Raw genomic sequence first — 24867 nt, 5'->3', positions numbered from 1 at the left:
CCAGCTCTTGTACCCAATTAAAAATAATGGTTTTTAAATTATTATACTTTAGAAAACATAAAGGAGATAATAAAATAATAAAAACATGACTATATGCTTTTCTAATATGAGAGAATTTCTTGTGGGTCTAAGCAGGTATGTAAACCAGATACAGGGCTTGATCCCAGGACTTGGGATCATGACCGGAGCCAAAGGCAGGCACTTAACGACTGAGCCACCCAGGCTCCCCCCACCCATTATTTAGTTTCTTAGCTGCTATATTTCCCCCTTTATATCAGCTCTTAAATTGTAATTAATTTGTTGTGTATAATGTTGTTATTTCACCGTACTTGAGGTTGCAAAAAAAAGTCACATTTTTTTCCTTCAAAAATAACTTAAATGTATTGAAGAGCAGTTTAGCAAAGTTGACAAGTAGGCCACTTTCAGACATTTTAGGAGATCACTGTCTTCCTCTAGAAAAAATACCAACCAGAGGATAATTCTTGCCCCCCCTATTTAAATATTACAGCAGAAATGAGCAAGCCACATGCTTTGTTGAAGGAAAATAGCACCACTTAGTTTGCCCTCCTTTCCCCTACCGTTACCCCTTTTTCTAATGCTGAAGTTTGTTTTGCTAATGTGTCATTTTCTCCCTCAGTCTCCATAATAGCTGTGACTGAATTCAAGCAAATATTGGAGTAACTAGTTCTGTCTTAGACTAATTCTAACATTGATGCCAGGTTGTTCATATATTCATGCAAAAGATATAAAATGATGGCAGTGTCTCTGTTGTCTAATAGTTATATATCAAAAGTCCACTTACCTCTAGCAAAATGAAATTGAATTAGATACCAGTAATGATGTTTTTATAGTTACAGTCATCAAATAATTTTATTTTGGCTAGAGGTAAAGATTTATTTGACCTGTAACAATACTTACTATATTAATGCAGTTTTACTTACTTTAAGTATTGAGATGGCTGTTTGCCTGTAACAAGATGGGCTTGTTCCTGATCAGGTCATGATTCCAGGGTCCTGGGATCGACCGGGGGAAGTTTGTGATGCTTGTGGCTTATGTAAGAAACAACATAAAACATTTTTCAGTATTCTAGATGTGTAAACGACTTGAAGAAGCAACTCAGTGCTTTAGAATTATAGTGGATAAGAAGAAAATGATGTAAGCAATAAAGAGGATGGCTAAACACCTGAAAGAATTATAAATCTCTGCTATCCAATAGGAGATTATTAAAAATAACTTAAGAATGGATAGTCATATTGGCTAGACTTTTAAATTTACTAGAGGGCTGTAAACTTAAGAGAACTTTTTAGGCTTCAAAAGGTAGCTTTATAAGAGATGAATATGAATGTTTTTAATCAGTGAAAGCAAAAAGGTTTTTTAAATCATATTGGTAAGAATTTATTTATGATGCAGACAACTAAGAGAAGTAAAAAATGGTGATAAGATTTTATATGTCTGAAGTAAGGTGAGAGAAATTGGAAAGTAGGTCTTATAAAAATCCATAGTGTCTTTGTGTTTAGACTTAGAATTCTCTGGCTCTTAACTTTGGTTTAAAGATACTAGCTAACTTGCCAAAGTTTTATTATAAATATTTAGTTGTTTTTTTCTTTAAGATTTTATTTATGTATTTGACAGAGACACAGCAAGAGAGGGAACACAAGCAAGGGGAGTAGGAGGGAGAAGCAGGCTTCCCACTGAGCAGGGAGCCCAGTGTGGGGATGTGGGGCTCAAATCCAGGACCCTGGGATCATGACCTGAGTCAAAGGCAGACACTTAACAACTGAGCCACCCAGGTACCCTAGTTGTTTGTTTTGTCTTTTTTTTAAAAATTTTTTATTATTTATTTGACAGACAGAGATCACAAGTAGGCAGAGAGGCAGGCAGAGAGAGAGAGAGAAGCAGGCTCCCCACTGAGCAGAGAGCCTGATGCGGGGCTCGATCCCAGGATCCTGAGATCATGACCTGAGCCGAAGTCAGAGGCTTAACCCACTGAGCCACCCAGGCACCCCTGTTTTGTCTTTTAAATAATTTTCTTTCTTTGTGGAAGTTGAGTTTTACCAAGGAATATGGGTACTAAATAATGTCTCTTCTTTACTGTAGGTAAAACTTCAGTGAAGAAGCTGACAAAAAAGGTAAGCAGTATGTGTGGGAGAATTCTTTCTTCCTTTCTGTTTTTTGGTGACATAGAAAATGACCTTTTATAAGTTAAAATTTAAAGATTTCAATGTGTATTCAAAGGATATCGAGGATAAACTGGCAGGAATCCAACCAGCTCGTTGTGGATCAACCTTTTTTAGAGACCTTGGTGATAAAGGTAATTTTGATTTGTTAAATTTCTACTTGTTTCATCTAACCAGAGTATTGTTAAGGGGTTGTTGTGAAGCCTGAAACTGTATGGTAGAGAGCCAATGTAGAAAATGCCATGTTGTTTACTAGATTTTTTAATGCCATGTTCTTTAATAGATGTTTTTAAATCAAAATAAAATGTTCATTGAGAAATAATTTTCTCAAACTGTCTGAGAGATTACAGCTTAATTATTAAAACATCAATTTTAATTAAAGCTTGAGGAGGAGGAATGTAGCAAGAGAAGGCCTCAGAGAGATCCAGAGGAACACCAGCTTTTAAGGGAGTAGAAGAGGAAGCAGTGCTCATGAAAGAGACAAGGGCAGAGTGATCAGAGAAGTAGAGGAGAATCAGGAGGATGTTATCACAAAAGCCAAGAGGAGAAAGTGTTAGGGAAAGAAAAAAGTAAGTTCAGGCCACTTGAGAGACATGGTGTAAGCAAGGAGATTTAAAGGTCAGTAGCTGAGGGCGGAGATAGAAAGCCAGGGGAATGTTGTTTAATGTTAGATGAAGATACTTGAGCACATTTCTTATCGATGAGAGGGAAACATATATAATAAAATGTTAGATGAAGATACTTGAGCATAATTTATCGATGAGAGGGAAACATATATATTATATTATATATAATATAGTAATATAATTATATAATACTTAATAAGATATAAGAGAAAGGAAGTATGAATGGGAGAAAATCCTAGAAAATGGGAGAGAAGGGATTGTCTTCACAGCAAAAATGGAAGGATCAGCATTCCACAGGGTGCATAGCTTTTTTCACTGTATCAGTAGGAAAGGATGAACAGGTGGGTAATTTAATGCAGGCATTTGCAAATTTAGTGGCAGGAAGTAAAAGCAGGTTGTTCTGGATAGCTTTTATTTTTTTATATAAAGTAGGACATATGGAAAAAGAAGGTTTGAAGTAGCTTCTGTGGTTAGGAAAGAGACCAGACCAAAGAAACATAGAGTTCTGGGAAGCCTGAAGGGATCAGAAGATAGTGTAGGACATGAAAGAAAAGTCACCAGTCAGTGCAATTGTGTAATGATCTTCCTGCAGGCTACATGTAGGAATAGAAATGTTGGACAGTTGTACTGGATTTAGGATTTTGCTGAGCAAATGGGTGGAAAAAGAATCACAGATAGGGAGTAAGGCTGTTGAGGGCAAGAGAGGTTTTTAGTAATGAGCCATGGAATCTAAGCAAAATAATGGAGAATAAAGTAGAATAGTAAAAGAAAGTAAAAGGGAGTTGAAAAGAGGAAAGTGGGGCAGTCAAGAGAGCTGCCAGTGAGGTTGAAGAATAGGTATAGTAGGAGTCCAAGAGCAGAAAAGAACTTGCAGTCATAAAATGTTTAGATTTATCATTTCAGAGATGAAGCGGTTCCAGCAGATTTCAGGGTTCTAGGTGTGGACCTGGAATTAGATGACTAAAGTAGAAGTAGATTGCAAAGTTAACATAGTGAAAGTTCTCAAGGGTCTGAGAGATAGGGTTTTGTCAGACAGAAGGACAGTGAATCAAGTACTAAAGTCTTCAGGGACTAAAAGATGATGGGAGGGAACTTAGGTAGATGACCACTAAGAAGAAAAATAAAAGGTGGCCTCGCTGGATGGCATTAACCTCAAAGACACAAAGTTTTTATAAGCGGTTAGAAGAGAAAAGGTCTGGAATTAACACTGAGGTAGAAAAAAATGAATAACCTCTATTTTAGAAGTCTGCAGAGGTACCAGTACCCTTAGTAGAGAGATCCAGATTTTGGATAAGGCAAGACTGCACATGCAGTAAATAGATTAAAGATGTGTACTATGGAAAGAGAATTTCAGAAAGCATGGTAGGAAAGCTTGGGTAGAAGGAGAGGTGTAGGAGATTGGTTGAATCAGGAAAGATGAAGCATACACCAGCATGCAGATGTATAAACAAAGAGGATAGATACTATTTTGGAATGGCTGATGAGGCTGTTGAGAATGGTAGGACACAAGCCAGAGAGGTGCACAGAGCCTAAATCATACATCCCTTTACAGGACATATTAAAGAGTTTAGACCTTATCCTAAGAAGAATAGATTGCCACTAAAAAGTAAGAAAGTGACAAATCAGATGAGAACAGTCACTCTAGCAGCTAGGTAGTGAATGGATTGAGGAGGGACCAAAGGAAAAATTAAGAGGTTTTGCATTAACAGCATGGGGTTATATGCTAGGGAAGAGGTGGCAAAAATGGAGAGAAGAGTGTAGATTTGATAGGTATTTTGTTGATAGAATCGGTAGGACCTAATGACTGATTGCATATGAGAGGGGACGAAGAAAACAGAATTGTGTATGGTGCCCAAGTTTCTGGTTTGATCAGCAAGGTGAATGTGCCATTCACCAAGACACATGGGTCATAGGGAAAGGACTAAGTGTGGGGAGGGAAGGGCGAGGAATGAGTCCAGTTTAGGACATACTGAGTTCAGGTTTAAGAATATTCAGACACACAGCAAAGGAAACAGTCAACAAAACAAAGAGGCAACCTACGGAATTGGAGAAGGTATTCGCAAATGACAATACAGACAAAGGACTGATATCCAGGATATATAAAGAACTCCTCAAACTCAACATATACAAAACAGATAATCATATCAAAAAATGGGCAGAAGACATGAACAGGCACTTCTCCAAAGAAGACATAGAAATGGTTAACAGACACATGAAAAAATGTTCATTATCACCAATCATCAGGGAGATTCAAATCAAAACCACATTGAGATAACACCTTACACCAGTTAGAATGGCCAAAATTAATAAGACAGTAAACAGTGTGTGTGGGAGAGGATGTAGAGAAAGGGCAACCCTCTTACACTGTTGGTGGGAAAGCAAGTTGGTGCAGCCACTTTGGAAAACAGTGTGGAGATTCCTTAAGAAATTAAAAAGAGAGCTACCATATGACGCTGCAATTGCACTACTGGGTATTTACCCCAAAGATACAGATGTAATGAAAAGAAGGGCCATCTGTACCCCAGTGTTCATAGCAGCAATGGCCACAGTCTCCAAACTGTGGAAAGAACCAAGATGCCCTTCAACAGACGAATGGATAAGGAAGATGTGGTCCATATACACTGTGGAGTATTATGCTTCCATCAGAAAGGATGAATAACCAACTTTTGTAGCAACATGGACGGGACTGGAAGAGATTATGCCGAGTGAAGTAAGTCAAGCAGAGAGAGTCAATTATCATATGGTTTCACTTATTTGTGGAGCATAAGAAATAACACGGAGGACATGGGGAGATGGAGAGGAGAAGAGAGTTGGGGGAAATTGGAGAGGGAGACGAACCATGAGAAACTATGGACTCTGAAAAACAATCTGAGGGTTTTGGAGGGGCAGGGAGTGGGAAGTTTGATGAGCCTGGTGGTGGGTATTAGGGAGGGCACGTATTGCATGGAGCACTGGGTATGATACATAAACAATGAATTTTGGAACACTTAAATTAAAATAAATAAAAATAGAAATAAAAAGAATATTCAGACATCTAGGGGCGCCTGGGTGGCTTGGTCAGTTGGTTGTCTGCCTTTGGCTTAGGTCATGATCCCATGGTCTTGGGATTGAGCCCCACATTGGGGTCCTTGCTCAGCAGGGGAGTCTGCTTCTCCCTCTCTCTCTCCGCCCCTGCTTGTGCTTGCTCTCTCTCTCAAATAAATAAATGTTAAAAGAAAAAAAAAAAAAAAAAGAATTGTCAGCCATAAATGGCCCCTGAAGCTGCTGTTGCAGATGTAACCATACAGGAAGCACTTAGGAGAGAAGAGGCCCTGAGATAAAACAGCTCAGTTTAAGGGGCGCCTGGGTGGCTCAGTGGGTTAAAGCCTCTGCCTTCGGCTCAGGTCATGATCCCAGGGTCCTCTCTGCTCAGCGGGGAGCCTGCTTCCCCCTCTCTCTGCCTGCCTCCCTGCCTACTTGTGATCTCTCTCTCTGTGTCAAATAAGTGAATAAAATCTTTAAAATAAAATTTTTTAAATAATATTTTTTAAAAAAACAGCTCTGGTTAAAGAACACACAGAAAAAGAGAGGGGCCTTTTACAAGGCTTGAGAAGGAGTGGTCAGTCAGGGACTCACCCACGGGAGTGACTTCACCAGTGCGGTGCTGTAAGTACTTCCTTCCAAAACAAGTGTACGTGATCAATAACAATTTTAATAGCTACAAATACTTACTAAAGGCTTCCTATGTATCAGATACTATACTGACCCTCCTACATGTATTACTACATTTAATCCTCACAACATTCCTTTGAGGAAGCTATCTTCATTTCATACCCCCATTTTATAGCTGGGTTAACTGAGGCACAGAGGGGTTAAGTAACCTGCCCAAAGTCATATACAGGTAGTAAAAGCAATTTACAAATAGCATTTAGTGGAAGAAGAGTTAAGATAGCAGAGTAGTATGCTTGCCTTGTCCCATGAACACAGCCAGATAAATACAGATCACCCTGAACATCCAAGAAATTGATCTGAGGACTGAGAGAACAAACTGCACAAACTAGAGGGAGAAAAGAGGCCACAGCATGGAAGGTAGGCGACATGATTTGGGGAAGAAAAGAATCGTGGGTGCTGCAGGGGAGAGGGAGCCCTGATCTTGGGTGGGGCGGGTATTGCACACGAGAGCAAACAGGAACCATGCAGGGGATTGCACAAGAAAAGTGCTTCCCCAGCACCAATGACTGGGAAAACGAGGGGCTGATTGTTAGAAGTTTTTACAAACAGCAGAGCTCAAGGACTGAAGTTTTAAAATCACTTGAGCCTGGCAGGCATATTGGTGCTCCTGCGAAGGAAGAGGGCAGAGGCCGAGGACCAGACAGCATGGTCTAAGGATCCCCTGGGTCACACTGGCAGAGACAGTTCCCCTTCTTAGAGTTTGGGAGAGACAGCACTGCTTCTCAGAGGGCAAAAGAACTGGCAGGCACCATTGAGCTGCCCCATTCATTAGCATAGAAGCAGAAGCATCTGCTCAGGGCAGCTAACCTGGATGCTTTTTGTTACTCTTTACCATAAACTCCAAGCCTCTGTGTGTTTGTGTAACTGCCTTTCTGGGATAACAAACCCACACCAGCCACAATGCAGCAAGACCCTTCCCCAGAGGGTCAGTGTAGGTCCATGCCATTCCTGGTCCCTAAAATTTGGAGTTTTGAAACCCAGACAGTCTTCTGAGATACAACACAGGAGCACTGTGCTGCCAGCTGGGCAGGTGACTCAGACGCAGGATGAAGGCAGAGATCTGAAGGATGTCTGGGACACACAAGAAGAGACTGGTAACTTTTCCGTGAGGGCTTCCTGAATAGTGGTGGGCACAAACCCCTCTCCCCTGCCCATCAGCACGGTCCGACTTCATTGAGCAGCACAGTGCCCACAGTGAAGGCTTGAGCCGCTTACACCAAAATCCAAGCGCTCTTCAAGTGCTTCTTTACTAAGGCAAGTGTGCCTGAGAGCCAGAGTAGCAGTGGGCCCCCTCCTCCAGAAGACCAGCACAAACCCACCACACACACACCAAGTCTGCTGACCATAGAATGCTGCAAAGCTTCAGCTCTAGTGGAAACAGGATCTAGCCTCTTTTAACAAGCAGACCAAAACACACCTCGTTAAAATTTGCTACACAGTAGACAAAGTCCAAACACTCCCCACAGCAGCAAAGAGAAACTGTATAGGACTGACCTAGGGAAAGATCAGCCAAAACCCAAAAGCATACTGCACACAGCATACACCAGAGACACTTCCCGAAGTACCAGGCCCTGGACAGTATACGATGTCTTCTTAATATAGCCATTAGTCTCAGAAGCAGGGAGCATAATAGTCTTTCCCAACACACAGAAGACAGAGAGCTAGACAAAATGCAAAGATGGAGGAATTCATTCCAAAAAGAACAAGAAAAGGTCATGGCCAGGAATCTAATTGAAACGGATCTAAGTAAGATGCCTTCACCAGAATTTAGAACAATAATTGTAAGGATACTAGCTGGGCTTGATAAAAGCATAAACAACACCAGGGAGTCCCTTACTACAGAGATTAAAAAAAAAAAAACCCTAAAAACTAGTCAGGTCAAAATAAAAAATGCTATAACTGAGATGCAAAACCAACTGGATGTAATGACCACAAGGATGGAAGAAGCAGAAGAATGAATAAGTGATAAAAGAAGATAAAATTACGCAAAATAAGCTGAAAAGAAGAGGGAAAGAAAAATATTGGATCACAAATGTAGACTTAGGAAATTCTGCGACTTCATGAAACATAATAATATTTGTATCACAGGAGTCCCAGAAGAAGAAAAGAAGGAAAGGGGGCAAAGGGTTTCTTTGAGGAACTTATATCTGAAAGGTTCCCAAATCTGGGGAAGGAAACAGGCATCCAGATCCAGGAGGCACAGAGAAACCCCATCAAAATCAACAAAAGCAAGCCAGTGTCAAGACATCTTAGTAAAATTTATAAAATCCACAGGCAAGGAAAACATCCTGAGAGCAGCAAGGGAAAAGAAATCCCTAATTTACTAAGCTTGACAGATAAGTTTAGCAGCGAACTTACCCACAGAAACTTGGCAGGCCGTGGGCACCTGGGTGGCTCAGTCAGTCAGTCATCTACCTTTGGCTCAGGTCATAATCCCAGGGTCCTCAGATCAAGCCACACATCAAGTTCCCTGTTCAGCTAGGAGTCTGCTTCTCCAGCTCCCTCTGCCCCCACCCCATCTGTGCATTCACGTGCATGCACTCTCTCTCTCTCACTCTCACTCTCTTTCTCTTCCAAATAAACAAAATCTTTAGGAAAAAAAAAAAAAACTTGGCAGGCCTGCAAGGGACTGATATGATATATTCAACATGTTGAATGAGAAAAATACGCAGCCAAGAGTATTTTATCCAGCAAGACTGTCATTCAAAATAAGAGAGATAGTTTCCCAGACAAACAAACTAAAGGAGTTCATGGCCACTAAACCAGCCCTACAAGAAATATTAAAGGGGACTCGTTGAGTGGGAAAGAAAGACAAAAAGTAATGAAGACTAGAAAGGAACAGAGAAAATCTCCAGAAACAACTTTACAGGTAATACAGTGGCACTAAATTCATATCTATCACTAATCACTCTGAATGTAAATGGACTTAAATGCTCCAGTCAAAAGACATATGGTGACTGAATGAATAAAAAATGTAAGACCCATCTATAAGCTGCCTACAAGAGACTCACTCTAGACCTAAAGACACCTACAAACTGAAAGGGAAGGGATGAGAACCACTTATGCTAATGGATGTCAAAAGAAATGGGTGTCTTATATCAAACTAGATTTTAAACCAAAGATTGTAACAAGAGACAAAGGGCACTCTATCATAATAAAACAGTCTATCCAACAAGAACATCTAACAATTGTAAATATTTATGCCCCTAACATGGGAAATATAAATCAATTAATACAGTAACAGTGGGAAACTTTAATATCCCACTTTCTGCAGTGGACACATCATCCAAGCAGAAAATCAACAAGGAAACAGTGGCTTTGGATGACACAGTGGACCAGATGGACTTAACAGATACATTCAGAACATTTCATCCTAAAGTAGCAGAATACACATTCTTGTCAAGTACACATGGAACATTTTTCCAGAATAGATCATAGGCTAGGTCACAAATCAGGCCTCAACAAATAAAAAAAAAAGATTGAGATCATACCATGTGTATTTTTTTTACTACAATTCTTATGAAACTTAAAATCAACCACAAGAAAAAAATTTGGAAAGACCACAAATACAGGAGGTTAAAGAACACCCTACAAAGAATTAATAGGTTAACCAGGAAATTAGAGAAGAAATTTAAAAAAAATAACGTGGAAGGAAATGAAAATGAAAATACAACAGTCCAAAACCTTTGAGATGTAGCAAAAGCAGTCATAAGAGGGAAGTATATAGCAATACAAGCCTACCTCAAGAAGCAGAAAAAAAAAACCTCAAATACACAACTTAATGTTATACCTAAAGGAGCTAGAAAAGGAACAGCAAATAAAGCCTAAAGCCAGCACAAGGGAAATAATAAAGATTAGAGCAGAAATAAATGATATAGAAACAAAAAAAGAAGAACAAAAAATAGGAAAATGGATCATTTAAACTAGGAGCTGATTCTTTGAAAGAATTAATAAAATTGATAAACTTCTAGCCAGACTTAACAAAAGAAAAGAAATAAGACCCAGATGAATAGAATCATGAATGAAAGAGAAGAGCTCACAACCAACATTACAGAAATAAAATTATAAAAGAATATTATGAAAAGTTGTGCCAGCAAACTGGGCAATCTGAAAGAAATGCATAAATTCCTAGAAACATACAAACTACCAAAACTGAAACAGGAAGAAATAGAATATCTGAACAGAAAGAAACTGAGTCAGTAATCAACAATCTCCCAACAAACAAATGTCCAGGGGCATGTGGCTTCTCAGGGAAATTCTACCAAACATTTAAAGAGTTTATACCTATTTTCCTAAAACTATTCCAAAAAACAAAAATGGAAGGAAAACTTGTGTACTCATTCTCTGAGGCCAGCATTACCTTTATTTCAAAAACAAAGACTGCACTAAATAGAATCACAGGCCAATATCTCTGATGAACATGGATACAAAAATTCTCAACAAGATAACTAAATAATAGGATCCAACAATACATTAAAAGGATTACTCACCACAATCAAGTGGGATTTATTCCTGGGCTGCAAGGGTGGTTTAATATTTGCAAATCAATCAACCATATTAATAATATGCCATATTAATAATACCATATTAATTAAAAAGATAAGAACCATTTGATCCTTTGAATAAGTACAGAAAAGGCATTTGACAAAATACAGCATACGTTCTTGATAAAAACCAACAAAGTAGTTATAGATGGAACATACCTTAACATTGTAAAAGCCATGTGTGAAAGAACCACAGCTCATTCCATCTTCAATGCGGAAAAACCTGAGAGATTTTCCCCTAAGGTCAGGAACATGACAGAGATGTCCACATTGTTATTTAATATAGTACTGGAAGTCCTAGCCTTAGCAATCAGAAATGAAAGGCATCCAAATCAGCAAGGAGGAAGTCAAACTTTCACTATTTGCAAACAAAATGATACTCTATGTAGAAAACCTAAAAGACTCAACCAAAAAATTGCTAGAATTGATACACAAATTCAGCAAAGTCACAAGATATAAAATCAACATACGTGACATTTCTATAAATCAGTAATGAAGCAGCAGAAAAAGAAATCGGGCGCCTGAGTGGCTCAGTGGATTAAGCCTCTGCCTTCGGCTCAGGTCATGATCTCAGGGTCCTGGGATCGAGTTCCGATTCTGGCGCTCTGCTCGGCAGGGAGCCTGCTTCCTCCTCTCCTCTCTGCCTGCCTCTCTGCCTACTTGTGATCTCTCTCTGTCAAATAAATAAATAAAATTTTTTAAAAAAAGAAGAAATCAAGGAATTTATCCCATTTACAGTTGCACCAAAAAACATAAGATACCTAGGAATAAATGTAACCAAAGAGGTAAAGGATCTATACTCTGAAGACTATAGAACACTTAAGAAAGAAATTAAAGAGGACACAAAGAAATGGAAAAAACATCCCATGCCCATGTATTGGAAGAACAAGTACTGTAAAAATGTCTATAGTACCCAAAGCAGTCTACACATTTAATAAATCCCTATCAAAATACCACCAGCATTTTTCACAGAGCTAAAACCATCCTAAAATTTGTATGGAACTCCAGAAGACCATGGAATAGCCAAAGCAGTCTTGAAAAAGAAAAAAGCAAAGCTGAAGGCATCAGAATGTGGGACTTCAAGCCTTATTACAAAGCTGTAGTGATCAAAACAGTATGGTACTGGCAAAAACAAAACAAAAAATCAGACACCTAACCTATGATCAGTGGAACAGAACTGAAAACCCAGAATGGTCCCGCAACTGTATGGTCAGCTCATCTTCAACAAAGCAGGAAAGAGTATCCAATGTAAAAAAGACAGTTGGGGTGCCTGGGTGGCTCAGTGGGTTAAGCCTCTGCCTTCGGCTCAGGTCATGATCTCAGGATCCTGGGATCGAGCCCCGCATCGGGCTCTCTGCTCAGTGGGGAGCCTGTTTCTCCCTCTCTCTCTGCCTGCCTCTCTGCCTACTTGTGACCTCTCTCTCTCTGTCAAATAAATAAATTAAATATTTTTTAAAGTCTCTTCAAAAATAGTATTGGGAAAAATGGATAGCCACATGCAGAAGAATAAAACTGAACCACTTTCTTATACCATACACAAAAATTCAAAGTGGATGAAAGACCTACCTGTGAGACAGGAAGCCATCAAAATCCTAGAGAACACAGGCCGCAACCTCCTTGACATCAGCTGTAGCCACCTTCTTACAGACATATCTCTGGAGGTAAGGGAAACAAAAGCAAAAATGAACTCCTTGGACCTCATCAAGATAAAAAGCTTCTGCTCAGTGAAGGAAGCTGTCAACAAAACTAAAAGGAAACCTACTGAATGGGAGAAGATATTTGTAAATGACATATCTGATAAAGGATTAGTATCCAAAATCTGTGAGGAACTTACCAAACTCAACACCCAAAAAACAAATAATCCATTTAAGAAATGGGCAAAAGTCATGAATAGACACCTTTCCAAAGAAGACATCCACATGGCTAACAGACACATGAAAAGATGTCCAACATCACTTATCATCAGGGAAATACAAATCAAAACCATGATGTGATACCACTTTGCGCCTGTCAGAATGGCTAAAATTAACAAAACAGGAAACAAGATGTTGGCAAGGATGAGTAGTAATCGAAATGCTCTTACACTGTTGGTGGGAATGCAGTTGGTACAGCCACTCTGGAGAGCAGTATGGAGGTTCCTCAAAAAGTTAAAAATATAACTACCATATGATTCAGCAATTGCAGTACTAGGTATTTACCTAAAGGATGCAAACATACTGATTTGAAAGGGCACAGGCACCCTAATGTTTATAACAGCACTATCAAAGTAGCCAAATTATGGAAAGAACTCAAATGTCCATTAACTGAGGAATGGGTAAAGAAAAGGTGATACACACACACACACACACACACACACACACACACACACAGGAATATTACTCAGCCATCAAAAATGAAATCTTGCCATTGCAATAGCATGGATAGAGCTAGAGTGTATTATGCCAAGTGAAATAATAAGTCAGACAAAGATAAATACCATATAGTTTCACTCATCTAACAAAACAGATGAATTAGGGGATGGAGACAAACCATGAGACTCTTAACTATAGAGAACAAACAGGGTTGCTGGAGGGAAGGTGGGCAGGGGATGGGTTTAATGGGCAATGGGCCACTTGTAATAAGCACAGGCTGTTACATTAAGTGTTGAATCACTAAATTCCCTTCTTGAGACAGTATCACACTATGTGTTAACAAACTACAATGTAAATAAAAAATGATAATAGATAACATTTAACTTTGCTGTCTTATCTTTTTAAGCTGAATTTCATTTCAGTAAGTGTCAATGGAATATATTTAAATATGCTCATACAAATAGCTGGGGGGCCTCCGCTGATCCTTTTTATATAAGGACAAGTCTTGTGAAAAGTAGAGCAATTTTCACCTGAGTGATAATGTGATAATGTTCTCTCCTGTTGTCTGAAGGAATTGGAGAATTAAGCAGCAAATGTAAATTCCAAATCAGTGGTTCATAAATACAGAAGACTCGTGACCATTAGCTGAAGAGATTTACGATGTTCACTTAACAACATTTGTTTTTACCTTGTTTTTGCATGTGAACATTAGTTTTAAAATGAAAATAAGTGGGGCGCCTGGGTGGCTCAGTGAGTTAAGCCTCTGCCTTCGGCTTAGGTCATGATCTCAGGGTCCTGGGATTGAGCCCCGCATCAGGCTCTCTGCTCAGCAGGGAGCCTGCTTCCTCCTCTCTCTCTGCCTGCCTCTCTGCCTACTTGTGCTCTCTCTCTGTCAAATAAATAAATAAGAAATCTTTAAAAAAAAAAAAAGGAAAATGAGAATAAGTGTATCATAACACTCTGTATAGAAAGAAAACAAAATACGACAAAAAAGGAGTAACATTGGCACCCAAGTCAGTGAAATCAGTAGCAATCAAACTGTTATCAAATTATTACTAGTATCAATTCCTACTCTCACTCCAGTGAGTCAATGTATAGTGGACTACATAAACTTGAATTATATTCTACAAGTATTAGTTCCTTATACTAAACTGTCTAACTATCTTTATGCCACTCCATCCCACCCCTTACCTGATTCCTTCCAGTCAGCACCAGAACATCCTTATGCACTTAAAGAAATTAAAAATCTCCTTACTTTTTTAAGTGGAAGTTTACTATGAAGTAGTCTCTGAGTAGTGAATAAGAGGATATGTTCTGGATCAGCAGACTTAAATTCAAATTTTTCCTGGTTTTATGACCTCAAGAAGTTTCTTAGTCTCTTTCATCCCCTCTTTTATCACCTTTAAAACAAGATAGTAGGGCACCTGGGTGGCTCAGTTGGTTCATTGTGTGCCTTTAGCTCAGGTCATGATCCCAGGATCCTGGGATCAAGTCCCGCAGCATCAGGCTCCCTGCTGGGCAGGGAGTCTGCTTCTCCCTTTCCCTCTCCCCCTTCCCTCTGATGATGCTCTCTCTCGCTCTCTCTCAAAATAAATAAAATCTTTTAAAAATATATAAAGGTAAAACAAGGTACTAATGCCTGCCTTTATGGGATTGTTGAAAGGATATAATAAAATAAGGTGTCTTCAGTATTTATAGTATCTGCTTAAACTCATTAGGAGCATGGGCTTTAAGCTGAGTTTGCATACCCAGCTCCGTTAGTTATCTATGTGATCTTGGGCCAGTTAATCTTGTTACCTTACTATGTGTTTGGCATGCTGGAAATTTATAACTGAAAATAGTAACATTATTTTAATTGCTATATGTTTTTTAAGATTTTAGTATTAACTGGATCTTGGCCTCTTATTAGTGAGTTTATAAATTAAATAATGCCTTTTAAATCATAGTTAAAACAGATTTTAGAAAAATGTCATTAGTTTGGTGCTTCAGAGAAGATTTTAGGAATAATATTTAAATCCACAATATGATATTTAACTCTAGCTCCAGCTTTAAAAAAAAAAAAGAAAGAAAAAAGATCCACCTTTGAGGTATCCTTTCATGATAAATACTTTCTGAACACATTTTAGGATTTGAACAAAAATACTGTGTTTACCAGTTGTGAAAACTTGAGTGATGTCTGTGGCTAAAACCTCAGTTATTTTATATTTGATTGTTTTTTTCCCTTGTAGGACGGAAGGGTGGGAAGAATTCTGGGGAATTTTAACCTTGTGGCAGAATATTAGAATAAGGAGTAAGTTAATTCAGCATTTTTATAAATGCTTTTTATAAATCATTAATATAAATATGTAAATTTAGGAATTATATTAAAAGTTATTTTAAGGAGGAGGAGTCAAGATGGCGGAGAAGTAGCAGGCTGAGACTACATCAGGTAGCAGGAGATCAGCTTGATAGTTATCTAAACATTGTTTATCTATAGATAACAACGTTATCTAAACATTGCAAACACCTACAAATCCAACAGGAGATCGAAGAGAAGAACAGCAATTCTAGAAACAGAAAATCAACCACTTTCTGAAAGGACTGGCGGAGAAGTGAATCTAAAACAACGGAAGATAGACCACGGGGGAGGGGCCGGCTCCCTGCCAGCAGCGGAGCAATGGAGCACAAAATCAGGACTTTTAAAAGTCTGTTCCACTGAGGGTCATTGCTCCAGAGGCTAAACCGGGGTGAAGCCCACGCGGGGTCAGCGTGGCCCCAGGTCCCGCAGGGTCACAGAAGGATGGGGGTTTCGGAGTGTCACAGAGCTCGCAGGTGTTAGAACAGAGAAGCCGGCTACAGAGAGAGCCGAGGACTGAACTCTCAGCTCGGGGTTACCTTGAAGTGGTCGCGGGCTGGGTGAGCTCGGAGCGTGGCTAGAGGCTGGGGATACGGGAGTGATTGGGTGCTGTCCTCTGGGGGCGCACTGAGGAGTGGGGTTGCGAACACTCGGCTCCTCCTGGCAGGAGACTGGGAGGCCGCCATTTTCATTCCCGTCCTCCGGAACTCTACGGAAAGCGTTCAGGGAACAGAAGCTACCAAAAGCGAACCCGAGCAGATTACTTAGCCCGGCCCCCGGTAAGGGCGGTGCAATTCCTCCTCGGGCAAAGACACTTGAGAGTCACTACAACAGGTCCCTCCCCCAGAAGATCAACAAGAAATCCAGCCAGGACCAAGTTCATCTACCAAGAAAGCAGGTTCAATACCAAGGAAAGCAGCGGAATTCCAGAGGAGGAGAAAGCAAAGCACGGAACGCATGGCTTTCTCTCCATGATTCTTTAGTGTTGCGGTTAATTTAATTTTTTTTTTCAATCTTTTTTTCTTCTTCTGCTAAACTTTTTTAAACTTTTACCCTTTTCTTTTTTAACGTTTTTTAACTAGTTTATCTAATATATATATTTTTTCTTTCTTTTTTATATTTTTTCCTTATTTGTTTTCTTTTTTTAATTTTTTTTTTCTGAACCTCTTTTTATCCCCTTCCCCCCCACCCCATGATTTGGGGTCTCTTCTGATTTGGTTAAAGTGCATTTTCCTGGGGTCTTTGCCACTCTTTTAGTATTTTACTTGCTCCTTCATATACTCTTATCTGGACAAAATGACAAGGTGGAAAAATTCACCACAAAAAAAGAACAAGAGGCAGTACCGAAGGCTAGGGACCTAATCAATACAGACATTGGTAATATGTTAGATCTAGAGTTCAGAATGACGATTCTGAATGTTCTAGCCGGGCTCGAAAAAGGCATGGAAGATATTAGAGAAACCCTCTCTGGAGATATAAAAGCCCTCTCTGGAGAAATAAAAGAACTAAAATCTAACCAAGTTGAAATCAAAAAAGCTATTAATGAGGTGCAATCAAAAATGGAGGCTCTCACTGCTAGGATAAATGAGGCGGAAGAAAGAATTAGTGATATAGAAGACCAAATGACAGAGAATAAAGAAGCTGAGCAAAAGCGTGACAAACAGCTACTGGACCACGAGGGGAGAATTCGAGAGATAAGTGACACCATAAGATGAAACAACATTAGAATAATTGGGATTCCAGAAGAAGAAGAGAGAGGGGAGCGGAAGGTATATTGGAGAGAATTTCCCCAGTATGGCAAAGGGAACAAGCAACAAAATCCAGGAGGTGCAGAGAACCCCCTTCAAAATCAACAAGAAAAAAAAAAAAAATCAACAAGAATAGGTCCACACCCTGTCACCTTATAGTAAAATTTACAAGTCTTAGTGACAAAGAGAAAATCCTGAAAGCAGCCCAGGACAAGAAGTCTGTAACATACAATGGTAAAAATATTAGATTGGCAGCAGACTTATCCACAGAGACCTGGCAGGCCAGAAAAAGCTGGCATGACATATTCAGAACACTAAATGAGAAAAACATGCAGCCAAGAATACTCTATCCGGCTAGACTATCATTGAAAATAGAAGGAGAGATAAAAAGCTCCCAGGACAAACAAAAACTGAATGAATTCGCAAACACCAAACCAGCTCTACAGGAAATATTGAAAGGGGTCCTCGAAGCAAAGAGAGAGCCTAAAAGTAGTAGATCAGAAAGGAACAGAGACAATATACGGTAACAGTCCCCTTACAGGCTAATAATGGCACTAAATTCATATCTCTCAATAGTTACCCTGAATGTTAAAGGGCTAAATGCCTCAATCAAAAGATGCAGGGTATCAGAATGGATAAAAAAACAAAACCCATCTATATGTTGCTTACAAGAAACTCATTTTAGACGCAAAGATACCTCCAGATTTAAGTGAGGGGTGAAAAACAATTTACCATGCTAATGGGCATCAGAAGAAAGCTGGGGTGGCAATCAATTAGATTTTAAGCCAAAGACTATAATAAGAGATGAGGAAGGACACTATATCCTACTCAAAGGGTCTGTCCAACAAGAAGATCAAACAGTTTTAAATATTTATGCCCCTAATATGGGAGCAGCCAACTATATAAACCAATTAGTAACAAAATCAAAGAAACACATCAATAATAATACAATAATAGTAGGGGACTTTAACACTCCCCTCACTGAAATGGACCGATCATCCAAGCAATAGATCAACAAGGAAATAAAGGCCTTAAATGACACACTGGACCAGATGGACATCACAGATATATTCAGAACATTTCATCCCAAAGCAACAGAATACACATTCTTCTCTAGTGCACATGGAACGTTCTCCAGAATAGATCACATCCTGGGTCACAAATCAGGTCTCAACCAGTATCAAAAGATTGGGATCATTCCCTGCATATTTTCAGACCACAATGCTCTGAAGCTAGAACTCAATCACAAGAGGAAATTTGGAAAGAACCCAAATACATGGAGACTAAACAGCATCCTTCTAAAGAATGAATGGGTCAACCAGGAAATTAAAGAAGAATTGAAAAAATTCATGGAAACAAATGATAATGAACACACAACTGTTCAAAATCTGTGGGACACAGCAAAGGCAGTCCTGAGATGAAAATATATAGTGGTAAAGCCTTTCTCAAGAAACAAGAAAGGTCTCAAGTACACAACCTAACCCTACACGTAAAGGAGATGGAGAAAGAACAAGAAAGAAACCCTAAACCCAGCAGGAGAAGAGAAATCATAAAGATCAGAGTAGAAATCAATGAAATAGAAACCAAAAAAACAATAGAACAAATCAGTGAAACTAGGAGCTTGTTCTTTGAAAGAATCAGGAAGATTGATAAACCCCTGGCCAGACTTATCAAAAAGAAAAGAGAAAGGACCCAAATAAATAAGATCATGAATGAAAAAGAAGAGAACACAACTAACACCAAAGAAATACAGACAATTATAAGAACATACTATGAGCAACTCTACGCCAACAAATTGGACAATCTGGAAGAAATGGATGCATTCCTAGAGACATATAAACGACCACAACTGAACCAGGAAGAAATAGAAAACCTGAACAGGCCCATAACCAGTAAGGAGATTGAAACAGTCATCAAAAATCTCCAAACAAACAAAAGCCCAGGGCCAGACCACTTCCCAGGGGAATTCTACCAAACATTTAAAGAAGAACTAATTCCTATTCTCCTGAAACTGTTCCAAAAAATAGAAATGGAAGGAAAACTTCCAAACTCATTTTATGAGGCCAGCATCACCTTGATCCCAAAACCAGACAAGGATCCCATCAAAAAAGAGAACTACAGACCAATATCCTTGATGAGCACAGATGCAAACATTCTCACCAAAATACTAGCAATAGGATTCAACAGTACATTAAAAGGATTATTCACCACGACCAAGTGGGATTTATTCCAGGGCTGCAAGGTTGGTTCAACATCCACAAATCAATGAATGTGATACAACACATTAATAAAAGAAAGAACAATCTATATGCAGAAAACTATAAAGTACTCATGAAAGAAATTGAGGAAGACACAAGGAAATGGAAAAATGTTCCATGCTCCTGGATTGGAAGAATAAATACTGTGAAAATGTTTATGCTGCCTAAAGCAATCTACACATTTAATGCAATCCCTATCAAAATACCATCCATTTTTTTCAAGGAAATGGAACAAATAATCCTAAAATTTATATGGAACCAGAAAAGACCTCGAATAGCCCAAGGAATATTGAAAAAGAAAGCCAAAGTTGGTGGCATCACAACTCCGGGCTTCAAGCTCTGTTACAAAGCTGTCATCATCAAGACAGCATGGTACTGGCACTAAAACAGACACATAGATCAATGGAGCAGAATAGAGAGCCCAGAAATAGACCCTCAACTCTATGGTCAACTCATCTTCGACAAAGCAGGAAAGAATGTCCAATGGAAAAAAGATAGCCTCTTCAGTAAATGGTGCTGGGAAAATTGGACAGCCACATGCAGAAAAATGAAATTGGACCACTTTCTTACACCACACAAGAAAATAGACTCAAAATGGATGAAGGACCTCAATGTGAGAAAGGAATCCATCAAAATCCTTGAGGAGAATGCAGGCAGCAACCTCTTCGACCTCAGCCGCAGCAACATCTTCCTAGGAACATCGGCAAAGGCAAGGGAAGCAAGGGCAAAAATGAACTATTGGGATTTCATCAAGATCAAAAGCTTTTGCACAGCAAAGGAAACAGTTAGCAAAACCAAAAGACAACTGACAGAATGGGAGAAGATATTTGCAAACGACATATCAGATAAAGGGTAGTGTCCAAAATCTATAAGGAACTTAGCAAACTCAACACCCAAAGAACAAATAATCCATTCAAGAAATTGGCAGAGGACATGAACAGACATTTCTGCAAAGAAGACCTCCAGATGGCCAACAGACATATGAAAAAGTGCTCCTCATCAGTTGGCATCAGGGAAATACAAATCCAAACCACAATGAGATATCACCTCACACCAGTCAGAATGGCTAAAATTAACAAGTCAGGAAACGACAGATGCTGGCGAGGATGCAGAGAAAGGGGAACCCTCCTACACTGTTGGTGGGAATGCAAGCTGGTGCAACCACTCTGGAAAACAGCATGGAGGTTCCTCAAAATGTTGAAAATAGAACTACCCTATGACCCAGCAATTGCACTACTGGGTATTTACCCTAAAGATACAAGTGTAGTGATCCGAAGGGGCACATGCTCCCGAATGTTTATAGCAGCAATGTCTACAATAGCCAAACTATGGAAAGAACCTAGATGTCCATCAACAGATGAATGGATAAAGAAGATGTGGTATATATATACAATGGAATCCTATGCAGCCATCAAAAGAAATGAAATCTTGCCATTTGCGACGACGTGGATGGAACTAGAGGGTATCATGGTTAGTGAAATAAGTCAATCGGAGAAAAGACAACTATCATATGATCTCCCTGATATGAGGAAGTGGTGATGCATCATGGGTGGGTTAGGGGGGTAGGAGAATAAATGAAACAAGATGGATTGGGAGGGAGACAAACCATAAGTGACTCTTAATCTCACAAAACAAACTGAGGGTTGCGGAGGGGAGGGGAGTTCGGAGAGGGGGAGTGAGATTATGGACATTGGGGAGGGTATGGGTATGGTGAGTGCTGTGAAGTGTGTAAACCTGGCGATTCACAGACCTGTACCCCTGGGGATAAAAATACATTACATGTTTATAAAAAATAAGAAATAAATAAAAAATTTAAAAGTTGTTTTTAAGGTGAATCCATAAAGTAAAAACTGAAGAGAAAGTTTAGATTATTTTAAGAGAAAAATATCTAAGATATAAGAGATTAATCTGTAATACTTTTAAAAGAGACTTATTTTCAAGGACTTTAGAAGCACCCTTTATTTCTGAAAAGAATTACCTCCACAAGCCTCATTCCCCTGCATTAACCTTCCACACTCTCAGGAGTGCCTTAAATGCCAGCACCTGCCAACTTCCTGCTCATCAGCTGTCCTACTCTGTGAAAGTAATCTCTGAAACCACTAGAGATCTTGTTCTTTCTCATTTTTTGCATTTTGTTGCACTGTACTGTTTCTTATATTTTCTATTTAAACCATAAATTCTCTAACATGATAAATCTGTGTGGTCATTTGCATAGCACGTTGCCTAAAGTGTTCTCTAGCACATAATAGGTACTCATCTAAAATTGCATTACATGCAATTAATGTTATGAATACATAACATGTTAATGTTATTAACATTAATGTTTACCTGAACACAGTAATTATAATTATTCTGATCTATTTCAGCAAGTCTCTTGAGTTTTTTCATTATGTAATTTGAGTTAGCCTTTCTGTGAATTGAAAGTACAACGACTACGTGTCTTTTAAAAATATTTTTCAATTATATCTTTTCAGTGATATGGGATGCCTGGGTGGCTTAGTTCGTTAAGCATCTGTCTTTGGCTCAGGTTATGATCCTAGGGTGCTGGGATCGAGTGCCACATTGGGCTTCTTGCTCAGCGGGACTTGCTCCCTCTCCCTCTGACTGCCACACCCCCTGCTTGTGCGTCTTCACTCGCTCTCTGTCTTTGGCAAATAAATAAATAACATCTTTTTTAAAAAAATTTTTTTAAATAAGTCTTTTCAGTGATTTATATTGATCTTCTTCCCAGTTAAGATTAATTGGTATTATGTTATCAATAAGATTAAATCCAGCTAAGCAGTAATGCTTTCATAAATTTTAGAGAGAGTACATCAACTATTTATCAACAGCAGAATGAAAACATGGAATTATCAGCAAGTAATTTTATTTTATTTTTCATTAAGATACTTCCTTTTGATGTAAAATATTTCTGAAATATACTAGGTGAAACTTCTGCCTCCTCATGAGCGATGTTTAATCAGCTTAATGCTTAATGACCTGCAACTATAGTATAGAATACTTTTGCTTTTCCTGAACTAGATACTATTTAAATTGAAGTTATTCATTGTATTACCATATTTTATGTAGCATATAGTTATTTCAAAGTACATGCCCTATAAAATGCATTAAGTTAATTGAAGTAAATAAACCTGATCTTGGCAGTCTTGAGCACAGAACAGTTTTTTAAATTACACTACCCTACCATAGATTACATGAGTGTTTCTCTAATATCATATATTCTCTGTTCACAATCATGAAAATAATTGTTAAAATTAGTAAAATTCATAATGAAGTATATCCTTTGTAGAGAAGAATTTAATCAGTTTTAAAGGCATTTTTTTCCTTTACATAAAGGAAGAAGAACATGCCTCCAAATCTGCTTCCTCCACATCCTGCAACTATGTCCATCTTCTCCACCTTCACTTTGTTACAGAAGTATTGTTCCCTATGGCAGAAATAGTCCTGCCTCCCTGTATAGGTCCCAGGCTTCTTTTGTTGCCTTCCCAAGATTTCTCCACTCTGGTGTTATTCCCTCCCCTTGCCATATTCTCTTTCTGGGCACTGTATCATTCCTCTCTTATGACTTCAACATCTCCCATATTTAAGGAAAGACATTCCTCCTCTGACGCTACATCCAGCTCTCTCCATGCTTTGTAATCCCTTTTCATAGTCACACTCTTTATTTTGTGTTGTGCTCACTTCCTCACCTCCTGGTCATCCTTCAGCCCATTTCAGTCTGGCACCCATTCTTCAACAACACCACTCTTGTCAAGACCATCACTGACCTTGTTGTCAGATCCAGTGAAGATATTCTGTATTCTTGGCACCCATGACCCCAGCAGTACTAACACTATTACCTGCTGTCACCTCAAACCAGTTCTTCTTTTGGTTTCTAGGACCCCATACTTCCTTGGTATTGTTTTCTTACCATCCTAGTGGTTTCTTCTCTGTCTCCTTTGGTGAAATTCAACCGGAACCACCTCAGCTGAGGAAATCAAACAGGTCATTCTGATGGGGAGAGTTTGAATAAAGGGGCTGACTCATCAGTCCTAGCAAGCAGTGAGAAACTATTTATCTCACAGGAGATAATGGAGTTGGAAGGAAGACGGAACAAACTAAAGGAAGTGGGAGGTCATCTGGCAAATGAAGGGCAATAATTTTGAGGCCTAAAGTATAATGTGGGAGTTGAGATTTCAACGAGCAGTAAGCAAATGTTCATTTCTTTGGTATAGAGAAGATAGCAAATTGGTGGTAGAGCTTTTAGGTTATTATGGAAGATTTTCTTTATTCCCTTCTTTTGGGTCAAGGAGGAATTTTAAAAGGTTTTGTTCTGGGACACCTGGGTGCCTCAGTCGGTTAAGCCACTGCCTTCAGCCCAGGTCGTGATCCCAGGTTCCTGGGATCAAGTCCCGCATTGGTCCCTGCTCCAGCAGGGAGCCTGCTTCTCTCTCTGCCTCTGCCTGCCACTTTGCCTGCTTGTGCTCACGCGCTCTCTCTCTGACAAATAAATAAATAAAATCTTTAAAAAAAAAAAAAAAAGGTTTTGTTCTCTTCTTAAAATTGAGGGCACTGTTCTCTTCATTCAGCCTCTGCTTGCAGCAGCAAGGTTCATGAAGCAGTTTTGCTGTCAGCAGATGAGGAATCAGAGAGGCATCTTTGTGAGAGGCATTCAGTCAGGACTCTGTTAGAGTGTGGCCCCTTCTGGAAATCGTGGTTCTGGTTTCTAGGAGCAGCACTGTGACTCTGTATGTCTTGACCAGCATCACTGCTTCTCTGCCATAAGGGAGATAAAATAAGTGTTTGTTTTCAGAGGATGCTGAGGTGGATTATCAGTAACTTCTTTATTTTAACTTTCAGTTACAGGCACATATATTCTCTATGTCTGTTTCTGTCTCTCTTTCTATATATATATACCTTTTTAACTGTCAAGGAGATAAATTCACCAGCCTACTCACACATTTTCCTATTGGATAGTACTCTTTCCCTGTTCCTTACATAGCTGGAGAGTTATTTATATTCTCAGAATGAATAGGGACATTGTACATTTCCAAGATTTCTAAAAGCATTTAAAGTCAGTATTTCTAGATGGCTGGGGGGAGGGCCCTTATTGATGCACTATTAGAAAAATAGAAAGT

At 39.1% G+C, this 24867-nt stretch overlaps 1 protein-coding gene across 2 annotated transcripts in view; it reads left to right on the top strand.

Annotated features, from left to right (window-relative positions):
* MICU2 (mitochondrial calcium uptake 2) overlaps window positions 1-24867 on the top strand; it is a 154795-nt gene that overhangs the window by 65355 nt on the left and 64573 nt on the right. For both annotated transcript variants that reach the window (XM_046028270.1, XM_046028269.1), the window contains exons 3-4: window positions 2098-2129; window positions 2236-2311. In XM_046028270.1, the coding sequence (XP_045884226.1) occupies window positions 2098-2129; window positions 2236-2311 (108 nt within the window). The remainder of the gene's footprint in view (window positions 1-2097; window positions 2130-2235; window positions 2312-24867) is intronic.

The sequence above is a fragment of the Meles meles genome, chromosome 14, assembly GCF_922984935.1.
Source record: "Meles meles chromosome 14, mMelMel3.1 paternal haplotype, whole genome shotgun sequence".
Classification (NCBI taxonomy): domain Eukaryota; kingdom Metazoa; phylum Chordata; class Mammalia; order Carnivora; family Mustelidae; genus Meles; species Meles meles.
The sequence above is the reverse complement of the archived record's forward strand: the minus strand, read 5'-3'. Positions and strand labels throughout refer to the sequence as shown.